Raw genomic sequence first — 21,573 nt, 5'->3', positions numbered from 1 at the left:
ACCTAAACTCACCCTGCTCACCTGCCTTTGGGAGAGCCTCAAAAAAAAATTCAACTGCAAATGAGATGTGCAATTTTATGGTCTGTGAACAAGGAATAATATTTGAAATCCCTGAATTTAGAAACTGTTAGGTATTGTAGAACACAATGTTTCTTGCTAATACAATAAAAAAGAACATTTATATCATCTGCCAATGTGATGACTTAAGTAACATAGAGTAACTACATTTTTCCCCACAATATTATTACAATGAGCACAAATTCTCATCCTATAAGTAAATATCAAACACATTTCCACCTTTTTCATCCTATAAGTAAGTATCCAATACACTCCTACCTTGTAGATGCTTTAAAAAAAAAAGTAATGGTAAGTAATGGCAGAATACCAATGCTACTTTACTTACCCAAATTATTTCATAGAAATGTAAAATTGTTGGATAGATAGCGATTTAAATTATGAAGGAAATGTCTAGGAGAGGGATTTTCTAACAACAAACTTTGGAATAAAAAGACTTCAAATTTGTGATGGATTGAGCCCCTTAGTAGAGGAAAAATGTGATTGAAGTGAATACACACTGATCTTTAGGAACAAGCAAAATAAGGAACTACTGAGGGGTCTGATTTTAAGATCACTTGGAGGGTACCCTCAAATCCCTCCCGAACACTCCAGTGTTAAAGCATTCTTAGAAGCTTATTTGTCTAAAGGTTCGCCAGAGAAATGGCAGTGTGCTACAGAGCTGACACTGTACGTTGGTATCAGTCATTTTTACAAGGTGTGAATGAGAAAAAACACAATGAAAGTCTCAGTCCTTCCTGCTTCCCCGCCAGGTCTCTTCCACACGCTCTGCCTCTGCTCTTCCCTTCTAAAGAAAGTCACCTAGGCTCTGCTCAAGACCTTCTTTCCATTCCTATTGCCTTTAATTTGTAGGTAGACGCTTAGCAAAAGCATTCAATCCCCTGTTTTGTAAATTTCAGGAGGAATAACTTACCTGTGATGATTTTTGGCCACACGTCCTCTGCTCCATCTTGCCCGGAACTCAGACTGCTTCTCTGATCCCAGCTCATCCACTTCGCTCACTGCCAGCCATGGCCTGGTCTGATGATGATTAGCCTGATGAGGAAGGGAAATTCAGAATTATAGCACTTGAAAAGGGAGAGCAACAGAGAACCGACAACTAATTAGAATTTCAAAAGACAGAGGAATTGACTTAGGTTCTAAACATAACAAGGGCTTGAGGGCTGGGTAGGTCGAAAGGGTGTATTTAATAATCTGAATATATAACATAGTGGCACTGAAAGTAGTGAATGACTGAATTCTAAATGACAGTAAAATGAAACATGGGACAGATGTGAGAAGGAGCCATGGAAAGGCTTTAGATAAGAAATAAATGATTATGGAAGTGCATAGTAAAACAGTTCAAATGATGGTGAGTGATTTAATTGCACTTGGGAAGTTTTTTCCTTTTAATCTCTAATTTTCAGAGGTTATTTCAAGTGTTCTTTCCATCCTTGCTTCCCTCACCCAAAATCCTAGGGGAGAGCGTTTGATTGACCACGCTTAGGCCACTTGCCAGCTCCTTGGCTTTGTCACAGGTAGGGGAAGTAGGTTCTGTCAGCTCTTCCTGGCTTCTGTCATTGGAGACAGGAATCTGGAGTTACTGAACCATCAAGACTATACACACTGGGAACTAGGAAATTGTGATGCTATTAGGGAGGGGAAATGGATGCACGACAGCAAAACAAATCAACCAGACACACATCTGATAAATGTTCCATACAGTTCCTCAGTCTTGGACTATTTCCTGATCATATCCTATTGTTCATAACATCAGTACAATTAAAAAATGGAAGTGGTATATGTGTGATTAGTTGGATATAAAATTTATACAATATTTTGCTTAGGAGTTATATATATATATATATATAATCCCAAAATACTTTATGTATGTCTCCATTTCCTCTTCCTCATTTACTGAAAACATATTGCTCAAACATCTATTTCCCAAGCACTGTGTTAGATACAGGAGATGCAAAAGTGAACACAACAGACATGGTTGTTCTCTGTGTCATGAAGCATGTTACACCAGCAAAGTCACACTGAGGGCAACTCTTGAGATTTTAGTTGATTAATCCAGATTAAACAGGCACTCTCAAAAAAGCAATGTTTTCTCATTCAAGATTTTTACGTCAATTTCATAAATAACATTTCTCAGATTGAATGACTCTAGAAGTATGGGTAAATCAGGAAAAAATATGTGTGTGTGTGTGTGTGTGTGTGTGTGTACACGTGTACCATATGAACATAACTGTGATCTCAATTTAGTTGATTAAACTGTGTTCAGCCTAGGACTGAGCATGTCTGAGGATTTGTGGTTTAAAGTGGCCTAAAATGAACATAACTTTTTAGTGAAAAAAGCCTATAGAAATTTAGGTTTTCTGATGCTTCAGTGATGTGGTCAGTATTTTAGCAGCTGCACAGAAATTTTTTTTTTTTTTAGAACCTAGTTCCCTTTAAATATTGGGTGACATTTACAAAAATACTTCCTGGCCATCAGAATAAGTTACACTGATGCAGTGAAATTCCATATTCAATTTAAACTTTGCTAAGCTCTCTTTACCTGCAGTCTGACTGGTTCATTTGTTGCATTTCCATTTTGAAAAAAGACTAAGAATGTTCCTGGCAAAGGACTAATTCTAAGGAAAGAGACAGACACATGATCTTGATCTCATTCGAAGACTCAGGGCCAGAGAAGAAAACTAGTTTTGAGTACAGTCTAGTGTTTGCCAATCATATTGTCCCATGGTGTAATCCTCAGGCCTTTATTCCTGGGTCTTGGGGAGAGGGGTTTGGAATGAAAACTGGGATCTCTGTCAGTCGCTGGGGACCTAGGAGCTCTACCTGCTAACCTGTGTGACATGGAGGGAAGCCATGTGGGTAGAGATGACGTGCATCCCTCCAGTTGGCATGGCCAATGGAACGTGGGATGGACAGAGGCGTGAGTTCAAGGTTTGATCAGAACCTGAGAAGATTTTGGATAGAACTTGGGATAACCTATAATGGGTACCAGCAGGAATCAGTATTGGAAGTGACAGTGGTCACCTGAGGTGGCCCCAGCAGCAGCCGTGGGATTCACAGGAAGTGCTTTCCCTGCTGCTCTGTGGGGTGGAGGTGCCGCCACTGATTTCATGATGGATGTGGTCTGAAGACCATCAGTGTAGAAACCTTGACAGCAGGCAGCAAAGCGGAAGCCTCAGCCTTAGAGAAAGAAAATGGCAGATGTTCCAAAAGAAGCTGAGAGGAATGAGTTTCAGCATCTGTGATCAAAGGACTTAGATTCTCTCCAAAGAAATGAGGGGTGGTTTGAATTAAGGGTAGCAGATCATAATAGTTGTGCCTGAGCTAGAGAAATCCTAAATTAGGGTTGTAATCGTGACCCTAAATCTGTCTTCAGATTGGTGTGGCCATTAGAAATACACAGGCACAAACATTTATAATAAAAATGACATGTAAGGGTACATGTTAAGTGCATAATTCAAATTGTCAGAGAATTGTTTTTCCCCCTAGTGCACATAGCCTAGATTATTTCAGTAGTGATATTGTATAAAACTGTTTATATTGTTCTCATTTGCCCCTTAAGATGGAAAAAGGGTGTTATATGAAATATATAGTACATTTAAAAATATTTTTTGATTTGGGACATTTCAAATATTATTAAGAAAAAGAAATATATAGGAAAATCATTTGCTTTAGGTTTATGAACTGACCTGGATTTGTGTTTTAAGATACCGTTTGGCTCCCAAGTGATTTGAACCTCTTTCATTGACTTGGAAGCCTAAAAATATACACTCAGGAAAGCGTCCTTCCTACAGAAATATTTTATGTAGATACAAGATGGGTGAAATATTTGGTCAGTTTATACAAATCAATTTAAGTTTACTGTCCTACCCCACCCCCTCCTTTTTTTTTCCCCAAATGGAGTACCAGAGTTCTAGAATAATATTTGTCCCATTGGGAAAGGAGCATTTTAATCAAATATTTGAGTTTTGGGAATTTCAACAGCATAAGAAAAGTTTAATTAGTTTTCTTCTCAGAAGGAACTGCCCACCTCCAGGTAATCACACAGATTTGCCCAGGAAATCAGCAGAATGTCTATTGATGTTGTCTTTTCCTGTTTCTGTTAATGCTAAAATTGAAACCATGGGTAACAGTTTACCAGCTGTTGAGCGCAGTCATTTTTCTTTTTCTTTTTTTTTTAAATATTTATTTATTTATTTATTTTGGCTGCCCTGGGTGTTAGTTGCGGCACGTGGGATCTTCCTTGCAGCATGTGGGCTTCTTAGTTGAGGCATGCATGCGAGATCCAGTTCCCCAACCAGGGATTGAACCCGGGCCCCCTGCATTGGGAGCACGGAGTCTTACCCACTGGACCACCAGGGAAGTCCCGAGCGCAGTCATTTTTCTATCTTCTCTTCAAATTTTTGTGAAACCCCCAATGTATGACTCTTTGTAAAATAATATTTTATAAAATCTGTCATAAGTCGTTGGTTGGGGAAAGAATTTTTATAAGAATTATTTTAATATTCAGAGATACTACTTTATGATTCCAGATCATTGATGATAGATTCATACATTGAAACCACTGGATTTGTTTATGTGCCAGTAAAATTTATGTACCTTCAAAATAAAAATGTGAGCACAGGAATCTGTATAGTGGTAAAAAGTGTGGTTAAGAATCTTAGAATCATAGAAATGCTAGAAGTAGAGATCATATAGCTGATATTACAGAAGTCCAGTGAGTCTCCTAATATAAACAGCTACACAGTAAAAGAACTGAGAGAAAGACTTGTTTTCTGATACATTAGTGATGCAATCAGTCTCTTAGCAGTTGGACAGGTTACTAAATTGTTTACCTATACCTCCTAAATATTTGGTGAAATTTTCATTTTTTTCCACATCTTTATTGGAGTGTAATTGCTTTACATTGTTGTGTTAGTTTCTGCTGTATAACAAAGTGAATCAGCTATACATATACTTATATCCCCATATCCCCTCCCTCTTGCGTCTCCCTCCCACCCTGCCTATCCCACCCTTCTAGGTGGGTGAAATTTTCTAAAAGATTTTTTTTTTTTGCTTCCAGAATAAGTTGCACTATATCAATGAAATTCTGCATAATTTCAAAGTTTACAAGGCCACCACGTTGACTGGAGTTCAATAGTTGCATTTCCATTTTAAGAACAATTTTACTAGAAAAGTTTCTTATGATCTTACATAAGCTTTTCATGACCTTATACATGTTTTTAGCATACGTTCGTTAGTCCTTAATCTCCAAAAAATTCCATTTAGAGTTTCTTTCAAATATTTTTTGTTTTCTATTAAAGAGATTTAATAGAAAATAAGATTTTCCTCATCAGATTGATTGACCAAAAACCTTATAAAAAAAGACCCATGGGAAGACCTGAACCCTTTGCTTTATGAGATAGAGTTTAGTTGTCTATAAGTTACCAGATTTTTAAAGAGAAAGTATTATTAATCAATATTGTTTAAACTAAATCTAATAATCCAATATATTGATTGCTTTCATACTGAAGTGTGCTACAGTGTGCTGAAAATATTACTACCTGAATGAACCCTTAAGTACAATACGTGAGTATAAGTAATCATAGATGCAGGGGGGAAGACATAGTTATTAAATGAATGAGGGCACAATCAGAAATATTAGGGGGTGACTGATGTCTAATATCAGGTCCTTCCTAATTGAAAGGCAGTATTCTAAACTGTATACATAAATTTGTGGACAAGTAGGACAATGGTGCCTGGCTTCAACTAGAAAGAAAAAAACACACCTACTTTGGTATTGCTTTTGTAGGACTTTTAAATATGCATAAAAAACAATATATTTATACTTAACCTTTGAATTATCATTATTACTTAAGTAATGGAAAGATCTTCCTGTTTAGAAGTTAGGTGCTTAGGGACCCGCTTTAACTCCAAGGATTTGAGGTCCGGAGGAACACATGATGCATTAATGCCTTGGGGTGCGTCAGATGAGCCCTGCAGCAATTATGCACTCCACAGCACTCCAGTGGTTTGAAAGTTAAAATGACTGGTAATTTACCATGAGGGAGGGCCTTAGGGGAAGAAAGAATATGGCTCAATTAATTAGTACTTGTTAGCAAACTTCGACTATTACCCTATTTAGGTTTTCAAATCACTGATATCTCAAATACCCACAAGATTTGGAAAAGAAGTAAGAATAAGCAGTGGAGAAAGCTAATTTGTCCAACAGAGCACCAGTTTTTGAATATAGTGTGAGCAGTGGAGCCATTTTCACAGGTTAGCCTTTCTATAAAGAAGAAAACGGAACTGGTATCCATTTGCTGTTTTTAACTCTGTGGTTAAAACCTCATGCCTTTCCGTTTGAGTTTCTGGGTAAGGTGAATACTCTTGATGACTACCTAGGGATTCCTATGAAAATCTAATAGAAATAAATTAATTTTGAGAGTTATCTGGAGCTTTATGATGGGTGTTGGTTTTCTATTTAATCACTATATCTCCTAAGTGGCTATTGTAGGTATTTACAAAAATTAATGATTCTTAAAGATTATCTGGTTGTTTTCAGGGTATTATTCAAATACTTTGCAAATTATTGTCTTTGTTCTAAAGGCTTTTCAGTCAAATCTCTCATGCATTCATGGTATGGAAACATTGCCTTCAAATAATATTTACACAAAATATAATTATTTTCAATACTTTTAGCTCATGTTCCCCCTTATTTCTGTTCTAATTGCTTTGACTAAGATTTCTAAGAGAATATTGGGTAATAATATTGATAGTGGACATCTAAGTCATAGTTAGAGTTTCCATCATTAGGTTTTTTTTTTTTTTTTGGTTTGTTTGGGTTTTGTTGTAGTTTTGTTTTGATACTTAGTATAATAAATTTTGGTTTAAGGTAATTGTCATATTAAAAAGTAGCCTTGTATCTTTTGTTGCCATTAATTTAAAAAATGTTTGTAAATCAATCTTATAAAAATAGTATTTGAGTGGATTTAGTAAGATAGAGCATGTTTGAGTTTGACATAATTCCCACTAACTTGCTGTTTATTACAACCTCTTGATTTCCACATTTCTGTTTCATACACATATATAAAGTGCCTGAACATTTAAACCTGAGACCTTGGTATTAGATTTTCAAAGTGGGGAAAGCAGAAAGTTTTCCCAAATTTATTTACAAAGTTCATGGGAATCAAATTTAATTATAGATCTCTAGGCTTCATGCCTTTAAAAGGAATAATGTTCAGGAGAATATCCTAGTTTGTAAAATTTTCGTGCACGGCTGTAATCGTAGAATGTAACTTGTTTAGTTATTTAGTTTACATGCAGGCCTTGTGTTTATTTAACTTACAGAATATTATAAAAAACATGATGATTGGTGATAAAAAGCTGAGTTGAAGCAGGTGGAGTCACAGGAAGAGGACAAGAATGGAACCAATAAACCAATCCAAAAATGGATAGAGGCATTCAGAGCTTCTCTCTCTGGAGCTAATGGGGCTGATTTGAAAGGAAGTGGTTGCCTCGTTGAGTAAAGATGCTTCCCATGATTCACACTAACCTTCCTCTGGTGGGCAATTTCATTCTCACTATTATAGCCCCCAAGGAACTGCATGGGTGCACACTGGAGGATTTCCTGACCAAAGTTCACGTACGGTGTAATTTAAGTAAAAGCCCTGATTACATTCCATGCTGCTCTGAGTTAAAGGGTAGGAAAACCTGATATCTGTGGAAGGGCAGAGGCAAGTACATGTGCCTTCCTCCCCCAGTCAGTAAAAATAGCCCAAGAAATGCACTAACTGAGGCTGATTCTAAACATTGAACAGCTAATTCTAGGAAGTTAGAAACAAAAGTAGAGTATTGAGAGTATAAAGACCAATTTACTGATTTATTAATTTATGTATCATGCCCAATTGCTTCAATGTAGAACCATAGATATATGTATATATGCAATTGTCAGATTATTCATCTGAATGTAACAGGCAGTTAATTGTCGGCCATATTAAAACCTGTTGTATGTATGTTGCTAAATGCCCTACTTTGAATTTCTCAGTGGGTCTGTTAATTTTCCTGTGAGATGATTTTAGATATATCCAAAAGCATATTCTGAATGATTAGGGCACTTTTAGGAATTTATCCTATTAGTAACCTACCTTCTGGTAATATATACCCTCTCCTAAAACCATCTCACTTTATTAAATCTTGACCTATCCAACGAAACACAAGCAAAGGAACTATTGTTAAGATGAAGTCTGTAGTTTCCAAACTGCTCATAGGTTCCACGTGCTTTCCCATCTTAAACTCTGCCTACTATATTCAGGTTATTGGCCCATCAAGGCAAGATACAACAATAGAAGGGAAGAATTATTTTAATATTTAATAATAGTAGGTTCTTATTTGATTCATAAGCTGATTTATGTTACAGCAAGAAATTGGCAAAATAGTAATGTTATAAATAATAAATTATAAATATTACATTACCACTTCACTATCTCAGTAGTGCTGAGAACATCGTGATTTAATCCTGCATGTCATTCCTAGTTTGAAACAAAGGTATATGCAAGAGATGCAGCCCCACCCCTCCCTGGGATGCCAAATCATCTTTATCTGGCTCCTTTTTTCCCCCACGTCATGTAGTACCATCTCATAAACTGTAAAATATACATATTTGTTTGCTTTTATTCTTCCACTCACAGAATGTAAGCTCTGTGAGGGGAGGGATTTTTGAATGTTTGTTTTGCTGATATATTCACATAATAAGCACTCAGTAAATACACCTTAAATAATTGAATGGATCTGAAACATCATATCCGCATAAAGTGACCCTGTACGACTTAATAATAATTTGAGCAAAAACATCAGTTAAAAACTCAACTCTGGGACCACTGAGGAAGTTTGGATTCCATTATTTACTTTATTATATTGTAACTTTGGGAGGCATAGAATAATTGGGGAGCATCCACTAACAAAACATGCTTCCCATGTCTTTATGCTTTTGTGTCTTTTTTCCTTTGCCTATGCCTCTCCTTCCATTAAAAATTCCTTGCCCCTTTATTTCTGATATGGCTAATTCCTAATCACATTTTAAACTTACTTCAGTTGATATATTTCTCCAGGAAATCCCCAGTATAGGCTAGATGCTCCTACCACACACTCAAACAGACCTCTGTCCCTTACACGATATTAAATCACACTGGATTGAACATTAGCTTCCCTGTCCTGTCAGTGCACTGTGCTCTGAAGGCAGAGCCACTGTTTTCTGTTTGGTCTTAAAATCCAGACATAGTGTTTGGTTCCTAGAAGGACTCAATGAAACAACAAAGGGAAGGGGGTCTTGAAGGAAAAGAGAGAGGGGATGGGGAACAGAAAGGACAAGAGGAATAAAGTGTGATAAAAAGGTGATAAGTTTTGGCTCATTTTAATCAAGAAACAACATCTAGACCATGGAAGGATTTGGGTATTACAAAAAGTTTCCAAAAAAGGTTTATCTAACGAATGAATCCAGATAATAGTATGAGTACCTCTGTGTGCCAGGCACAATTCTAGGCACAGAGATTATGTTTTTACCCTCATGGAGCTTGTATTTTAGAGTCAGAGACAGACGACAGCAAGTATAATAATGCATATGTAAAACGATACACAAGGAACTGTAAAATGTAGTATAAAATACAAATACATTGTAAAAATATATGAATCCTCTAAATACATAATGTTATAGAATTTGAGGATTTTTAAAGAGAATCAGTGGATTGCCTCTTTGCTCAAGATCCCTTATAATTCTTTACTTGTAAAATGCTATTTGCCATATCCCAGAATGCAAAGTAGAAAATAAATCACTCCAGGAGTGGCGTTTATAACTTACATGTGTGTCTCAACCCACACTGAATGTAGAAGGCACACTTTGCATAGATTTTGAAACCGTATGGAGACCTTGAAGGGGCCCATCTTCCAGCTGAGTGGGGAAGCCTCAAGCCCTGAGGGGAGGTAGCGTCTGGAAGGCTCCCGGTGTGCAGGCCTCCTCTCACTCAGCTGGGCAAGACCCTCATTTCTCAACTGACAACAGGGATGAAAATGGTCTGAGAACCTACAAGCCAGATCAGCTTCTCCAGACCTGTGGTTAAAAATGACTTAACTTTGTTTATTCTCCAAGGACTTGATTCACTTGCCATTGTTTATTAATAAGTCATTTCAGTAGACAGAGGATTGGAGTTTTGTATTGGATCGGAGGAGTTTCCAGGATATGGGCACCAATAGTCGACTGATGCTGCCATGGCAATGTAGTAAGGAATACACCACTATTTTTGCTTTAGTAAAGGTGAATTATTTTGCCAGCATATGAAAGGGTATACTTAGAGTATCACAGTGCTTTGTGTTAAAGGGGGAAAAAACAACAATTACTGTGAATGGGGTAGAATTACTGTGTTATTGCAGTACATAAGACTTTGATTACACACTGCCAAGATTCATATCGGCCTAGTAGTTGTTGACAGATAAAGTAACAAAAATGAAACATTTATTTTTTCTTTATTGAGATCTCAAGGGAAAGCAGATTTTCAGTTCTTACCACATTGATAGAACAGAGACTGACAGCAAAAATGTGCCGGTCCAGAAATATAAATTTTAAGCCTAGGTTCGTATCAAAATTCCATTTAGTCTTGGAGCTGCTGTTGGGATTATTTTTGATCTTAAAACAAATATATTACGGGATATCACAGTATACTTGGTATGTACAATATTAAGCCTTCCCTGTGGGCAATACTTTCAAAATTATTGTTGTTTTCAGTTGACGAAGCTTTATTTCTTTTGCAGTGTTTGAGGCAACTTGAGGTATCGTCAGAGTAGGCGACATTTTACCGAATGCAAATTACTAGCAACAGACTGCTATATATTTCAGTCTGCAGGAAGTATGAAACTAGATTTGGAAAATTGGTAACAGATCTTTTTTCTCTATTACAAAGTCATATTTGATGCTACAGTTTTGTTATCGACATACGGACAAAAGAAAGTGGGAAATGTGAAGTGAGAATTTTGGGTTTGTGTCGTTGAGATTGTTGATGTCTTGGATAAAATTTCTGGCTAAATCATTTGTACCTTTCCTTCATGTTACTTAAGTTGACATAACAAAAGAGACCTGTGAACAGGCCCCTTATACTTTCCTTGCTTCCTTCCCTCCCTCCCTCCTTCCCTTCCTCCCTCCCTCCCTTTCTTCTTTCTTTTATTCCTTCATCCCTCCCTCCTCCCTATCTCTTTCTCCTTTCTTTTTACTCAGCTAGCAATTGTGGAAATTTTGCTATAGCGTCTCATAACTACGATGTTATTAAGTTGACTGGAATTCTGGACACAGTGACATGATATACTTCGTGAATTATATACAAGTGGGTAAATACAGTCATCAGTGAACTCTAAACATCATTATAATCCAATGGTGTCCATTTCTTGAGTATATCCTAGAAACAATTTGATTAAAATTTCAAATTATTCTTCTAAAGTCTACATTTGAAAATTTCCCCATTAATTTTTTTAGCAACAGACAGATAGCATGAACTTGTTTCTTGAATTACCTTTTCTGACCTTTTGCAAGATGATAATTACAAAAAAAGGGAAGCCGGGAAGACTTGTAAAAAATTAAGCTTATAAAGTAGCTAAAATGGCCCTTCTGTGCTGGTGTCGATTTCAGAATTAACATTTTGGTTCATGTGCTTCTAATAATCACTGACCCTTACTTCATGTACTTTCCACAGGAAATGAATACAGCAGAAATTACTTTGACCCACTGACGGATGAGGAAATACACCCAAGGCAGTATGGGATGGAGGTCAGCGGAGAGGGTGAGCTAGAATTAAGTATGTAATTTTTGTGTCAGAATATTCTTTTCCATTCATGAAAATGAGGTGACAAAGATCACACATGCAGTTCCATTTAGATTTTGCAGCTTACAATTTAAATGGTAAGTTTTAACCACTAACAACATGACAGGCAGCGAAGATAATTTTTGATCAAGGACAGGAAGCTGGTCAGATAGAGAAGCAGGACTTGGCTTTCATTTGATGCTGCTCTAAGCAGTTTGCTGCCATTCTAAGGCCTGTGTTATGCATACGAGGAGCATTATTACTTTACAAATGCCATCTCAGCTCTTCAAGTTTAAAGTGAGCATTCTTCAATAAAATTCATCCAACATGTGAGATTTCCATACCCAGAGACTATTGAATTCTTTCATTGAAGACATGGAACCACCATCTAAGTTCTGAACCACAGAGGTGCAGTGATATGATGGTTTCCTCTTCTCTAATGTCGATTCTAGGTGTGGTTGTAAGATAACAATTTAAAATTGCTCCTTGTGGGCCTACCACCATGCATATTTGGTAGTTTACAAAGCACTCTAGGGTTTACAGAGGTTATTGAGATAGTGACAGTGACAAATATTACTTAGAGTCATTTGCAACCCAGAAGATCATATTTCACCATGGGGCTCCAGACATTGTATCAGCCTCTCCATGGGAGGAACATGTCTGATGTATGTATGGGATGAGACATGTTTGAGGTATGTGTGTTTGTATCTGTGTTCTAATTGTATGACTGGAGTGGTCATCCAACTTGGCATAATTTATATTCGGCTCTATCCAATGGTAGGACATCTACATAATGACCCTTTAAACCCTCTTCTAGAACCATGTTCTTATGATTATTATTATTATTTTTTTGGTAGTGACATGACCTTGTTGCTTTACCCTTGTAGAAGAGTACAGTAGTTCTTACATTCGCTATTATACTGCAGTGGCATATATAAAAGAATCTAAGAACACCTAAATTTGTTGTTTCTGTAGTAAAAAATATGATATATAGAGAGTAGCTAGTGCAAAACAGTCATTCATTTTGATCAGATGCTTATATATTCTATGATTTGAGAAACTATAATGGCTTATTCTGAAATGATTCTTGTGTCATAGATGTCATAATCCATTGAATATGAGATCCTTTTTAGTGGAGAAGTATCACATTACAAGTGCCCTGCAACATGCATTTTAAAATCATTGTTCCAATTATCACTGATATACAAAAGGGTTTTTTGTTTGCTTTTTTTAGAGCAAGACAGCATATTGAACAGAATTTGAGTCTATGACCTATAAAATAACTAAATAACCATGATGATCAATAATTTCTTTGTAATTACATTGCATGTCTATAAATTAACTGATGAGAAAGTTATCATAAATATGTTCTTTTAGCACCCCTACAAGTTGATAATAGAATTCTCTACGATCGATTAACAGAGCTCTTTCATGAGAATGGGCAAGGAGGATCCCAAGGTAAGAGACCAATTATTTCCAGTCTTTTATATTAACATTAGTCGTAAATTAATTGAGATGGTTTCATGCAAATGCTAGCCTGGTTTTTCTAACTATAACCATTAATTGATGACCTATGTAAAGTTTTGATGGCTGCAAATATTTAATACAGCTAAAGTTGGGGGGAGGAATTAATTATGGCCCAATTTCCTATAATTATATAGAATTTATAATCCTAAACAGCAAAAATGATTTAACAGACTTGCTATTGCAGGATCCTACCATGTCATATGGTATGTTTGGATTCACTAGTTTATGAGGCTATATGCCATTCTTTTTAAAGACTGTTTCTTAGGTTGTAAACAAATTCTTTGAGGTGAAAAAAGACAAATAGTATAGTGTTTTCAGTCTTAGCATGAGAATTCATACTTGTGAATGTTAGGCTCCTTAGGTAAGAAATTCTTATGTGTATTAATCTAGGAACTTAAAGGTAATCCTTTAAAACCTAAATTTCAAATTCTTAGGTTAATACATATAAATTCATGCCAGAACCACACTGGAGTTTTTACCAAAACATTAAGTGCAAGTTTCTGTATATACATGATTTCAAATTCACAAGGAATAATTCTATTAAGTTTTTTTCTCAATATGTGTTTAGTTTTTCTCAATCATTTTTTCTCACTTATTCAAATAACTCCTTATGGTACTTATGAGGAGAAGGCACTGATTATAGTTGTCTTCTAATAGTTATGGTTATTATTTCTATTGAATTTATGCTTAGACTTCACCATTTGCTATGTGACCTTGGGCCAATTTCTTAACCTTTCCTTGCTATTTCTGCCAAATGGACATATAATACCTGCCACAATGGAGTTAATTATGGGGATTAAATTATTAATTATTACATCAGCAGAGATGATAAGCACATACATAGAATGATGAAGATACTGACGATTGATGCTGATGATAAAAATATTAATTAAGCATTTCTTGAGTGCCTACTGGGTACCTGGCACAGTCCTAAGCACTGTTCTAAATAAGGTAAATATTAACTTATTTAAACATCATAGCAGCCCTAAAGATTAGGTCTCATTTTTGATCCCCATTTACAGAATAGTACCCCCTAAAAATTTTATTTCCACCTAGATTCACCACCCCTTTAGTTCTTTGCTATTAGTTTGTGTAGCCAATTTTTTATTTCTTTTTGTCTTTATGAACGAAGCAAATTTGTTTCTCAAGCCAGCTTGAGCCCTCATTCTGATGGATCCTAATTCAGATGATGTATTAGGCAGGATTCTCCAGAGAAGCAGAATCCAATAAAACCAACAGAAAGAGAGAGAGATCTATTTTAAAATTTGGTTCTCATCTTTGTGGGAGCTGGCAACTCTGAAGTCCTTGGGGCAGACTGGCAGGCTGATTCAGGGAAGAGTAATATGAAGTTCAGGAGGAGCTGAATTTTGCAGGGCAACAGGATGGAAACTCAGGTAAGCGTTAATGTTGCACTCTTGAGACTGAAGGTCACAGGGCAAGCCAGTAGGCCAAGAACTCAGACTGGATTTTCTCTGTTGCAGTCTTGAGACCAAATTCCTTCTGTTTGGGGAAACAGTCTTTGCTCTTAAGGTTTTCAACTGATTGGATGAGGCCCACCCACATTATGAAGAGTAATCTGCTTTTCTTGAAGTCTACTGATTTAAATGATAATCACAATATTACCTTCATGGCAACATCTAGATGGTTTTTAACCAAATAACTGGACACCATTGCCAGCCAAGCTGATATATAAACTTAAGCATCACAAATGGTTATTTTAAATCAGTCAGGCCTCTATATTTTTAGTATAATGTCTGAGTCAGCAAATATACATTGAATACCTTTTTTGTGTGTGCTAGACATTGAGTAAGGCACTTGTGTACCTAACATGTCCCTTCCATATGACAACTCGTTGCAGCTTGGAGCCCTTGAAACCACCAGTTTGCACAGGTAGCATTTACAGGTAGCATCTAATAGGTCTTCCAGTATCATTTATGAGCTCACAAGAGTTTTATGGCATTTATAGAATAGTCAGGAACTTCACCATGTATTTCATAGAGGAGGATATAACCGAGACTTAGAAAGTTTAAAGACGTATACAAGGCAATACAGTGTACAGTGAGCAAAGAAGGAAGACCAGCAGTTCTCTGTATACTGCACCCTGCATCTCCCTCCACAAAAGAGGCTCCCTTCCATTGGTTAAAAATGTCAAGTTTCTTGTTAAAATCCTAACATTGAAGGCATGGAAAATTCCATATTTTACCTGCCAGTATTTTTTTAGAGACTGGAAGAGAGAGGATTACTTTATATTTACAGCATGCATCTAGCTAGGTGAGTAGATACATTTTGTAGATGATACTGATTTCAGATGCTAGAGAGAGAAGTGAAGTACACTACCATTTATGTAAGTGCTGGCATTTCTATGCAAATAAACAAGGCAGGCCAAATAAAGTCCCTCTGTGTGTACAGAGCTCAGGAACTGTTCTCGGGGATCCTAACTCGGGAAATGAACCCAAGAGCTCTGGCTTCTCCTAAAACCATTCATCTCCCAAGCTGGTTTCAGCAAAACAGCAAGTACATGGTAAGATGTTGAAGTAAACAGCATGTAATACCAATGCACGGAAAAGCACAGTATCTACACTTCAAGATGTATTTGGTAAGAGGGAAAAAGACATTAAAGCACAGCTGTACGCTGCTCACTTTGGGAATATGGCAGGATGGACAAAGTTTGTTGACAGGTAGTTAGTTTTTAATCTTAAAACCTGGGCTTTACTGATTTCCCAGCACATTAAGCATAAATAGTTCGCTAAATTGTTGATGATGAAAAAATGAAACTTGATCCTGTGTAAGAAAAAAGGTGGTTAAATTACTGTGTGTTTAGTGACACACGTTATGTTAAAGTGACAAAGAGCGAGTGGAATTCATGTGATCTTCTTGGGGTAAACAGATGAGAGCATCGTGGAGGAGACTTTGGGTTCTGAAGAGCTGGTGAGTTCTGGTAAGATTCTTGGACTCTACAAAGAGGACGGTGAAGCCACCTCTGCTTACAGCGAGGAGACTGAAAGATACGCCCAGAAAGACATAATTCTGCCTGGAAGTTCTTCACTGGAACAGGTCAGCACTAAAATCTATATCAAGAAATGTAAAATAATCTCGCTTTTTAAAATAACAAGTTGAAATGTCAGTCCTGCACATCGTCTTCTGATTTTACTTAGCAGCACACCCCTTCCTGGCTTGATCCACGACTTTGAGACTTTCGCCTTGTTTTTCATATACACTTTACCATGCAGAACTTATACTGTCTTACCAATATCAGTCCTAGCCCTTGCATCACTTAGTTTCACTTCACCTTTTAAAATTTCATGTTAGAGTGATAATTTCTAGCATATGATAAAGTATCTATAGTAAAACCTGAAACCAGCATAAACTTACTTGGATAAAATTAAGAAATGACTTGGACCCATTTGCATAAACACCATATAAATATGTGAATAATCTCATGTTTATGAAGTCACCATTAAGGGAATTAGTTTGTGCAGTGTTGTAACTAGTTCCAACAAGGGAATCTTTAGCCTGTGGATTGTGTTGGCTTCAGAGAGATCCTTTTTGTTTCCTGCACCTATAGTTTATATTTATGTGGAACGTAATATCATATGCTCTGGTTTACCAAAGAGGGGAAAAATATTTTTTCTATGTAGTCACCTTATCCATCTTAAATAAAAATACAAGAATCCCACAAGTCTAGGTCTGTGTGTGTGTGTGTGTGTATGTGTGTGTGTGTGTGTGTGTGTGTGTGTAGTTTTTTGTGAAAGGTAAGCTGATTTAGGATAAAAAGGAAAAAAGTATATTATCAAGTGAGGAAGACTGTTCTCAGTGATGTCTTTTATATTATCAGGTCACAAGTGGAAATATTTTCCACTGCAGAATTGTGGGGAAATTGTTTTGTTTTGGGGGGGTATTCTCTAATTTGGAGCGTGAAAATTCCATAACAGAGTTTATTTTTTTCATTTGTGCCTCTTATATCTGAATATCTTGGACACATTAAGGTTAAATCTATTTTGAGCTTTTTTAAGTAAATGACCCTAATTAACAAGTACAGTCTTTCCTAACATAGGCACTACTCCTGTAGTGGGTTGAATTGTGTCCTCCCAAACTGCCTAATCCCTGGTAGCTGTGACTATGAACTTATTTGGAAGTAGGGTCTCTGCAGATGTCATTTAACTAAAGATCTCTAGATGAAATCATCCTGACTTTAGATGATTGGACCCTAAATCCAATGACCAGTGTCCTTAGTAGAGAAAGGAGAGAGAGATTTGAGCATGTGAGTCACAGACACACATAGTGCGGAAGCCATGTGAAGACAGAGGCAGAGATGGAGTGATGCATCTATAGGAAAAGGAACACCAAGGACTGCCACAGTCACAGAAGATAGAAGAGAGGCACAGAGTGGATCGTTCCCTAGAGCCTCACAAAGGAACCAACCCGGACAGCAGACCTCTCACACCAGAACTGTGAAACCATAAATTTCTGTTGTTTGAAGTCACAGAGCTTGTGATAATTTGTTACTGCAGAAGTAGGCAACAAATGCTGCTCCAAGGGTGGAGGATCCCATGAGCAAGATTACACCACGTCGTGGCTATTTTAACAATGTTTTGTATCTTTATCAAGACAGGGCTCTCAAAAGACACTGAGGTGAAAACAAACGCATGGCTCTGTCTTTGCATGTAACCCTTTTTAAACGATTATTTTCAGATGTATGTTCTGCTCCATTAACAGTTCCACATTTCCATTTATTTAATTTTTTTTTGTACCACGTGGTGCCATTGTATGTATTTCAATTTACCATCATGCTTTAAAGAACAGCACGTGGATTCCTTTAGGATATGTAGCTTGTGGATTTTATATCCTCATCCTGTAAAGGGTAAGCTGAGGAGTGGAAAGCTCACCTGCTGTGCCCCTTGAGCTTGGTTTCTGCATCTGTAAATGGGTGGAAGCGAGATCTGCTTCAGGGCATTGTTAGCAGGATGAGATGAGCTGCGGTCAAGAATCCAGCACAAAATAGGTGCTCATTAAACGGCGGGGCACTAGAGAGAGAAAATATTCTGTGGCCCCTTCTCAGGCCAGTGCTCATCATGTTCTCAGCCTCACCGTGTCAGGAAGTTCTCTGAACACCCAAGTCAGCATTCTATGTGGGAAAAAGCTTCAGATCTGGTATTAGAGCTCGTGGCTTCTCCTTGGTTTGGATATTTATGTGAACTTGAACCTCTATGTAAAATAGGGCTGAAAATTTGAGCCTCTTCTGGTTGTGGTGGAGATTAACGAGATGTGTGCAAGTGCCTGGTAGTAAATGTTTTCCTTTTCTCATGAGTCATTTTATATACTTGTTGAGACTGTTACCTATTCTTACTTTTTATTGCTATTGTAATGGTGAACTGGCACTTAGAAAAAGTCAAAGCTTTGAAATGGAGATGGGGGCTGATCCCAGATGTGGTGAGTGCTGCTGGGTAAATCCCTTCTCTTAAACTATTTATCTATACCTATTAATTTATATGAGGACTGGGTTGGTTGCTTCTTGCCCCAAATTATAGGGCCTTGTTGTGGTGGTGCATACAAAAGAATCTAGATCACAAAAAGATATTAAAGGAATTTACTAAGAGGTTACCATGTGGACTGGTCTGTTAAAGGGATTACTACATGAAATCCCATCAGACATAGAGATCCTGACACTCCATATGCATCTTGGAGGGGACAAAAAAAAGAAACAAGAAAAAAATTGTGCAGAATGAGAGAACTCTCTTAGTAAACTCTGTGACACCTTGGGGCCCCAAGCACACCTATTGTGGGACCACTTTTTTCCTCTCCAAACAGAACAAGACACAGAGAGATGAAGAATTTGCCTTCTCACTTTGCAAAAGCATTGTGTGTGCTTGTGTGTGTGTGTGTGTGTGTGTGTGTGTGTGTGTGTGTGTGTAGGTGTGGGCGGGTGTGTCACAGAGCCCAGCTGGACCAGCATCACTTCCCTCCCATGATTCTGATGTGAAACTGATGAGAAAATCACTCATGGAGTCTACCTTTAGTCAGCGGGATGTGACACTGATGTCAGTAATGCCACAGTCACACCTGAAACAATAGGGAGCGTCATCCTAGGTAAGTCACCCTGGTTAAGCTCTCTTAGGTGAGCTTAGGTAAGTTACTCACTGAGGACCTCCAGAAGTACTTGGAGGAGAACTTTGCATTTGGCTGAAGTCTCATGATGAAGGTGGGAGCCTGTGAAATCTGGTGACTAATGGGACTGCTTGTTATTCCCCACTAGTCAGTCCACATGAGGTAGGCTGGTCCTGCAACCGAGTCAGAAGGATGCTACTGTTGACGTTTCTAGTACAAGGCAATTGAGACAGCAGGGCACCTCAGGCCATGATGAGATTATGAGGGATAGCACCAAAGAGCAGTGTTGGACTGCAGGGGGACACACACTCTTGGGGTCAATTAGAAGATCACATTTCCAGGGTCATGCAAATGATAAAATATTATTTTTTATTGTTACCATAGGGCAATTTAGTGGCTTAAGTATATAAAGCTACTTTAGAAGTATTTGGGCTGACTTTTTATATCCCACTGATATTGGAAAACTGTGGAAAAGACATTATGAAATGACTCAGCTCTGAGAAATTATCCAGTCAGGAATAAAACTAATCAATTAAGTGCATAGTTATAACAGATTTAATCACAGAGGAAATCCAAGGAAACAGTAATACATTGTCTTTCAAATAAACATTGAATTGGAAATAAAATAATTTAATTTTCCTTTTTAGCATCAGGAGGCAGTGTTTTCCTGGACATTTCTTAATGTGTATTGTATGTGATGTACCTGTCCCTAATCAGTTACATGTAACTAGGTTTTCCTCTGAATTTTAAATATAAACATTCCATAATTTAGCTTATTCAGTTAAGAAACCATGCTTTAAGGGCTTTTTAAAATGACTTGTGTAGTATCCGATGGTAGTCAGGGAAAATTATTTTATGTTTTCATCTTGATTGTAACAATAAAGTAAAGCATTTAGAGTAGTGGTGGATTAGGCATGTTAGCCTGAATTAAGCGTCTTCCTGGGAAGCATTCTGAAAAGCTTGCCAGTGTGTATTGGCAGCTAACGCTACTTTTCTAAATTCTTTAAAACTGCCTGGCATTTGGCAATGGGCATGAATGAAATATGACTGTATGTGTGAGTGACACTCAAGTCTGAAGTCTGATTCTTGAATATGAGAGACAATGTAAAAATGTAAAATCTATAATAAAATCTCTATACATAAAAGATGCATTTCATATGATACTTTAACACATTAGCCAGTGTATTTTTTTCTGTAAGCCAGAAACATATATTCTGCTCTGTGGTTAGTATAGGAAACTTTTTGGAGAGAAAATGGATTTTTAAAAATCACTGGAGTCATTTACACGAGCTAAACTTCTATTTTTTTACTTAACCAACATAGTAGCTCATCTATCATTGCTTAAATACTACATTAAATATAAGTTAATATATAACGAATATTATAAGGTGGAAGAGAAGAGAACAAACTACTTCATAGTGAAAAAAAAGCAATACTGATTTTCCATATGTTACTTCAAAGGAAATGACAATGACATTGTCATTTTTATAGTTTGTAAGTGTCTGTGACATTCAATGCCTTTTCTAACGTAAGCGGGAAAAATGCCATATTATTATAAATGTGAAAAGTGGTTCTAAAGAGTAGAAATATAATTGTACAAACTAAAAGGCTCATGGAATCCTTTTCAGTTTTAACAGTCGGTTAAGCCTATACAAGAAAAATTTACTATGTAATTTACGGCACTCAAATTTCTCATTATTTTGCCTCCATTTTATTTATTTACCTTTTAAGTCCTCCTTGGTTGCTTGACATACATTCTGAACATCCCAGAATGTTCAGGAAATGAAATGGTGCAGATGGAGGCGTTCTTGCCAAGGCTGACTGGCATTTAAGGAGAGACAGGTTACCATCTAGAATGAATAAACACATTTTAGTAATGTTATCTTTGCTCTGAAAACCTAATCCAATCACAATCGTTTATTGTTCATTTTGGCCAGAGATATTCTTACCTATAGTAAAACAACTGAACATTTCTGAAACAAAGATGATGAAAGCATTTCTTGTTTGTTTGTTTTAAAGCAAAGCATGTTACTTTTTATATAGT

At 36.9% G+C, this 21,573-nt stretch overlaps 1 protein-coding gene across 1 annotated transcript in view; it reads left to right on the top strand.

The window, feature by feature from the left end:
- The window catches only part of LOC309829089 (uncharacterized protein), a gene marked incomplete at both ends in the record, with an annotated part of 261,042 nt that overhangs the window by 4,162 nt on the left and 235,307 nt on the right, over nucleotides 1-21,573 (top strand). The window contains 3 exons of the mRNA XM_082664789.1: nucleotides 11,790-11,876; nucleotides 13,275-13,355; nucleotides 16,312-16,478. Coding sequence (XP_082520915.1) covers nucleotides 11,790-11,876; nucleotides 13,275-13,355; nucleotides 16,312-16,478 — 335 coding nt within the window. The remainder of the gene's footprint in view (nucleotides 1-11,789; nucleotides 11,877-13,274; nucleotides 13,356-16,311; nucleotides 16,479-21,573) is intronic.

Source organism: Grampus griseus, assembly GCF_964374135.1.
Source record: "Grampus griseus genome assembly, chromosome: 10".
NCBI lineage: Eukaryota > Metazoa > Chordata > Mammalia > Artiodactyla > Delphinidae > Grampus > Grampus griseus.
Note: the sequence above shows the minus strand (reverse complement) of the source record. Positions and strands in the feature narration are given on the sequence as shown.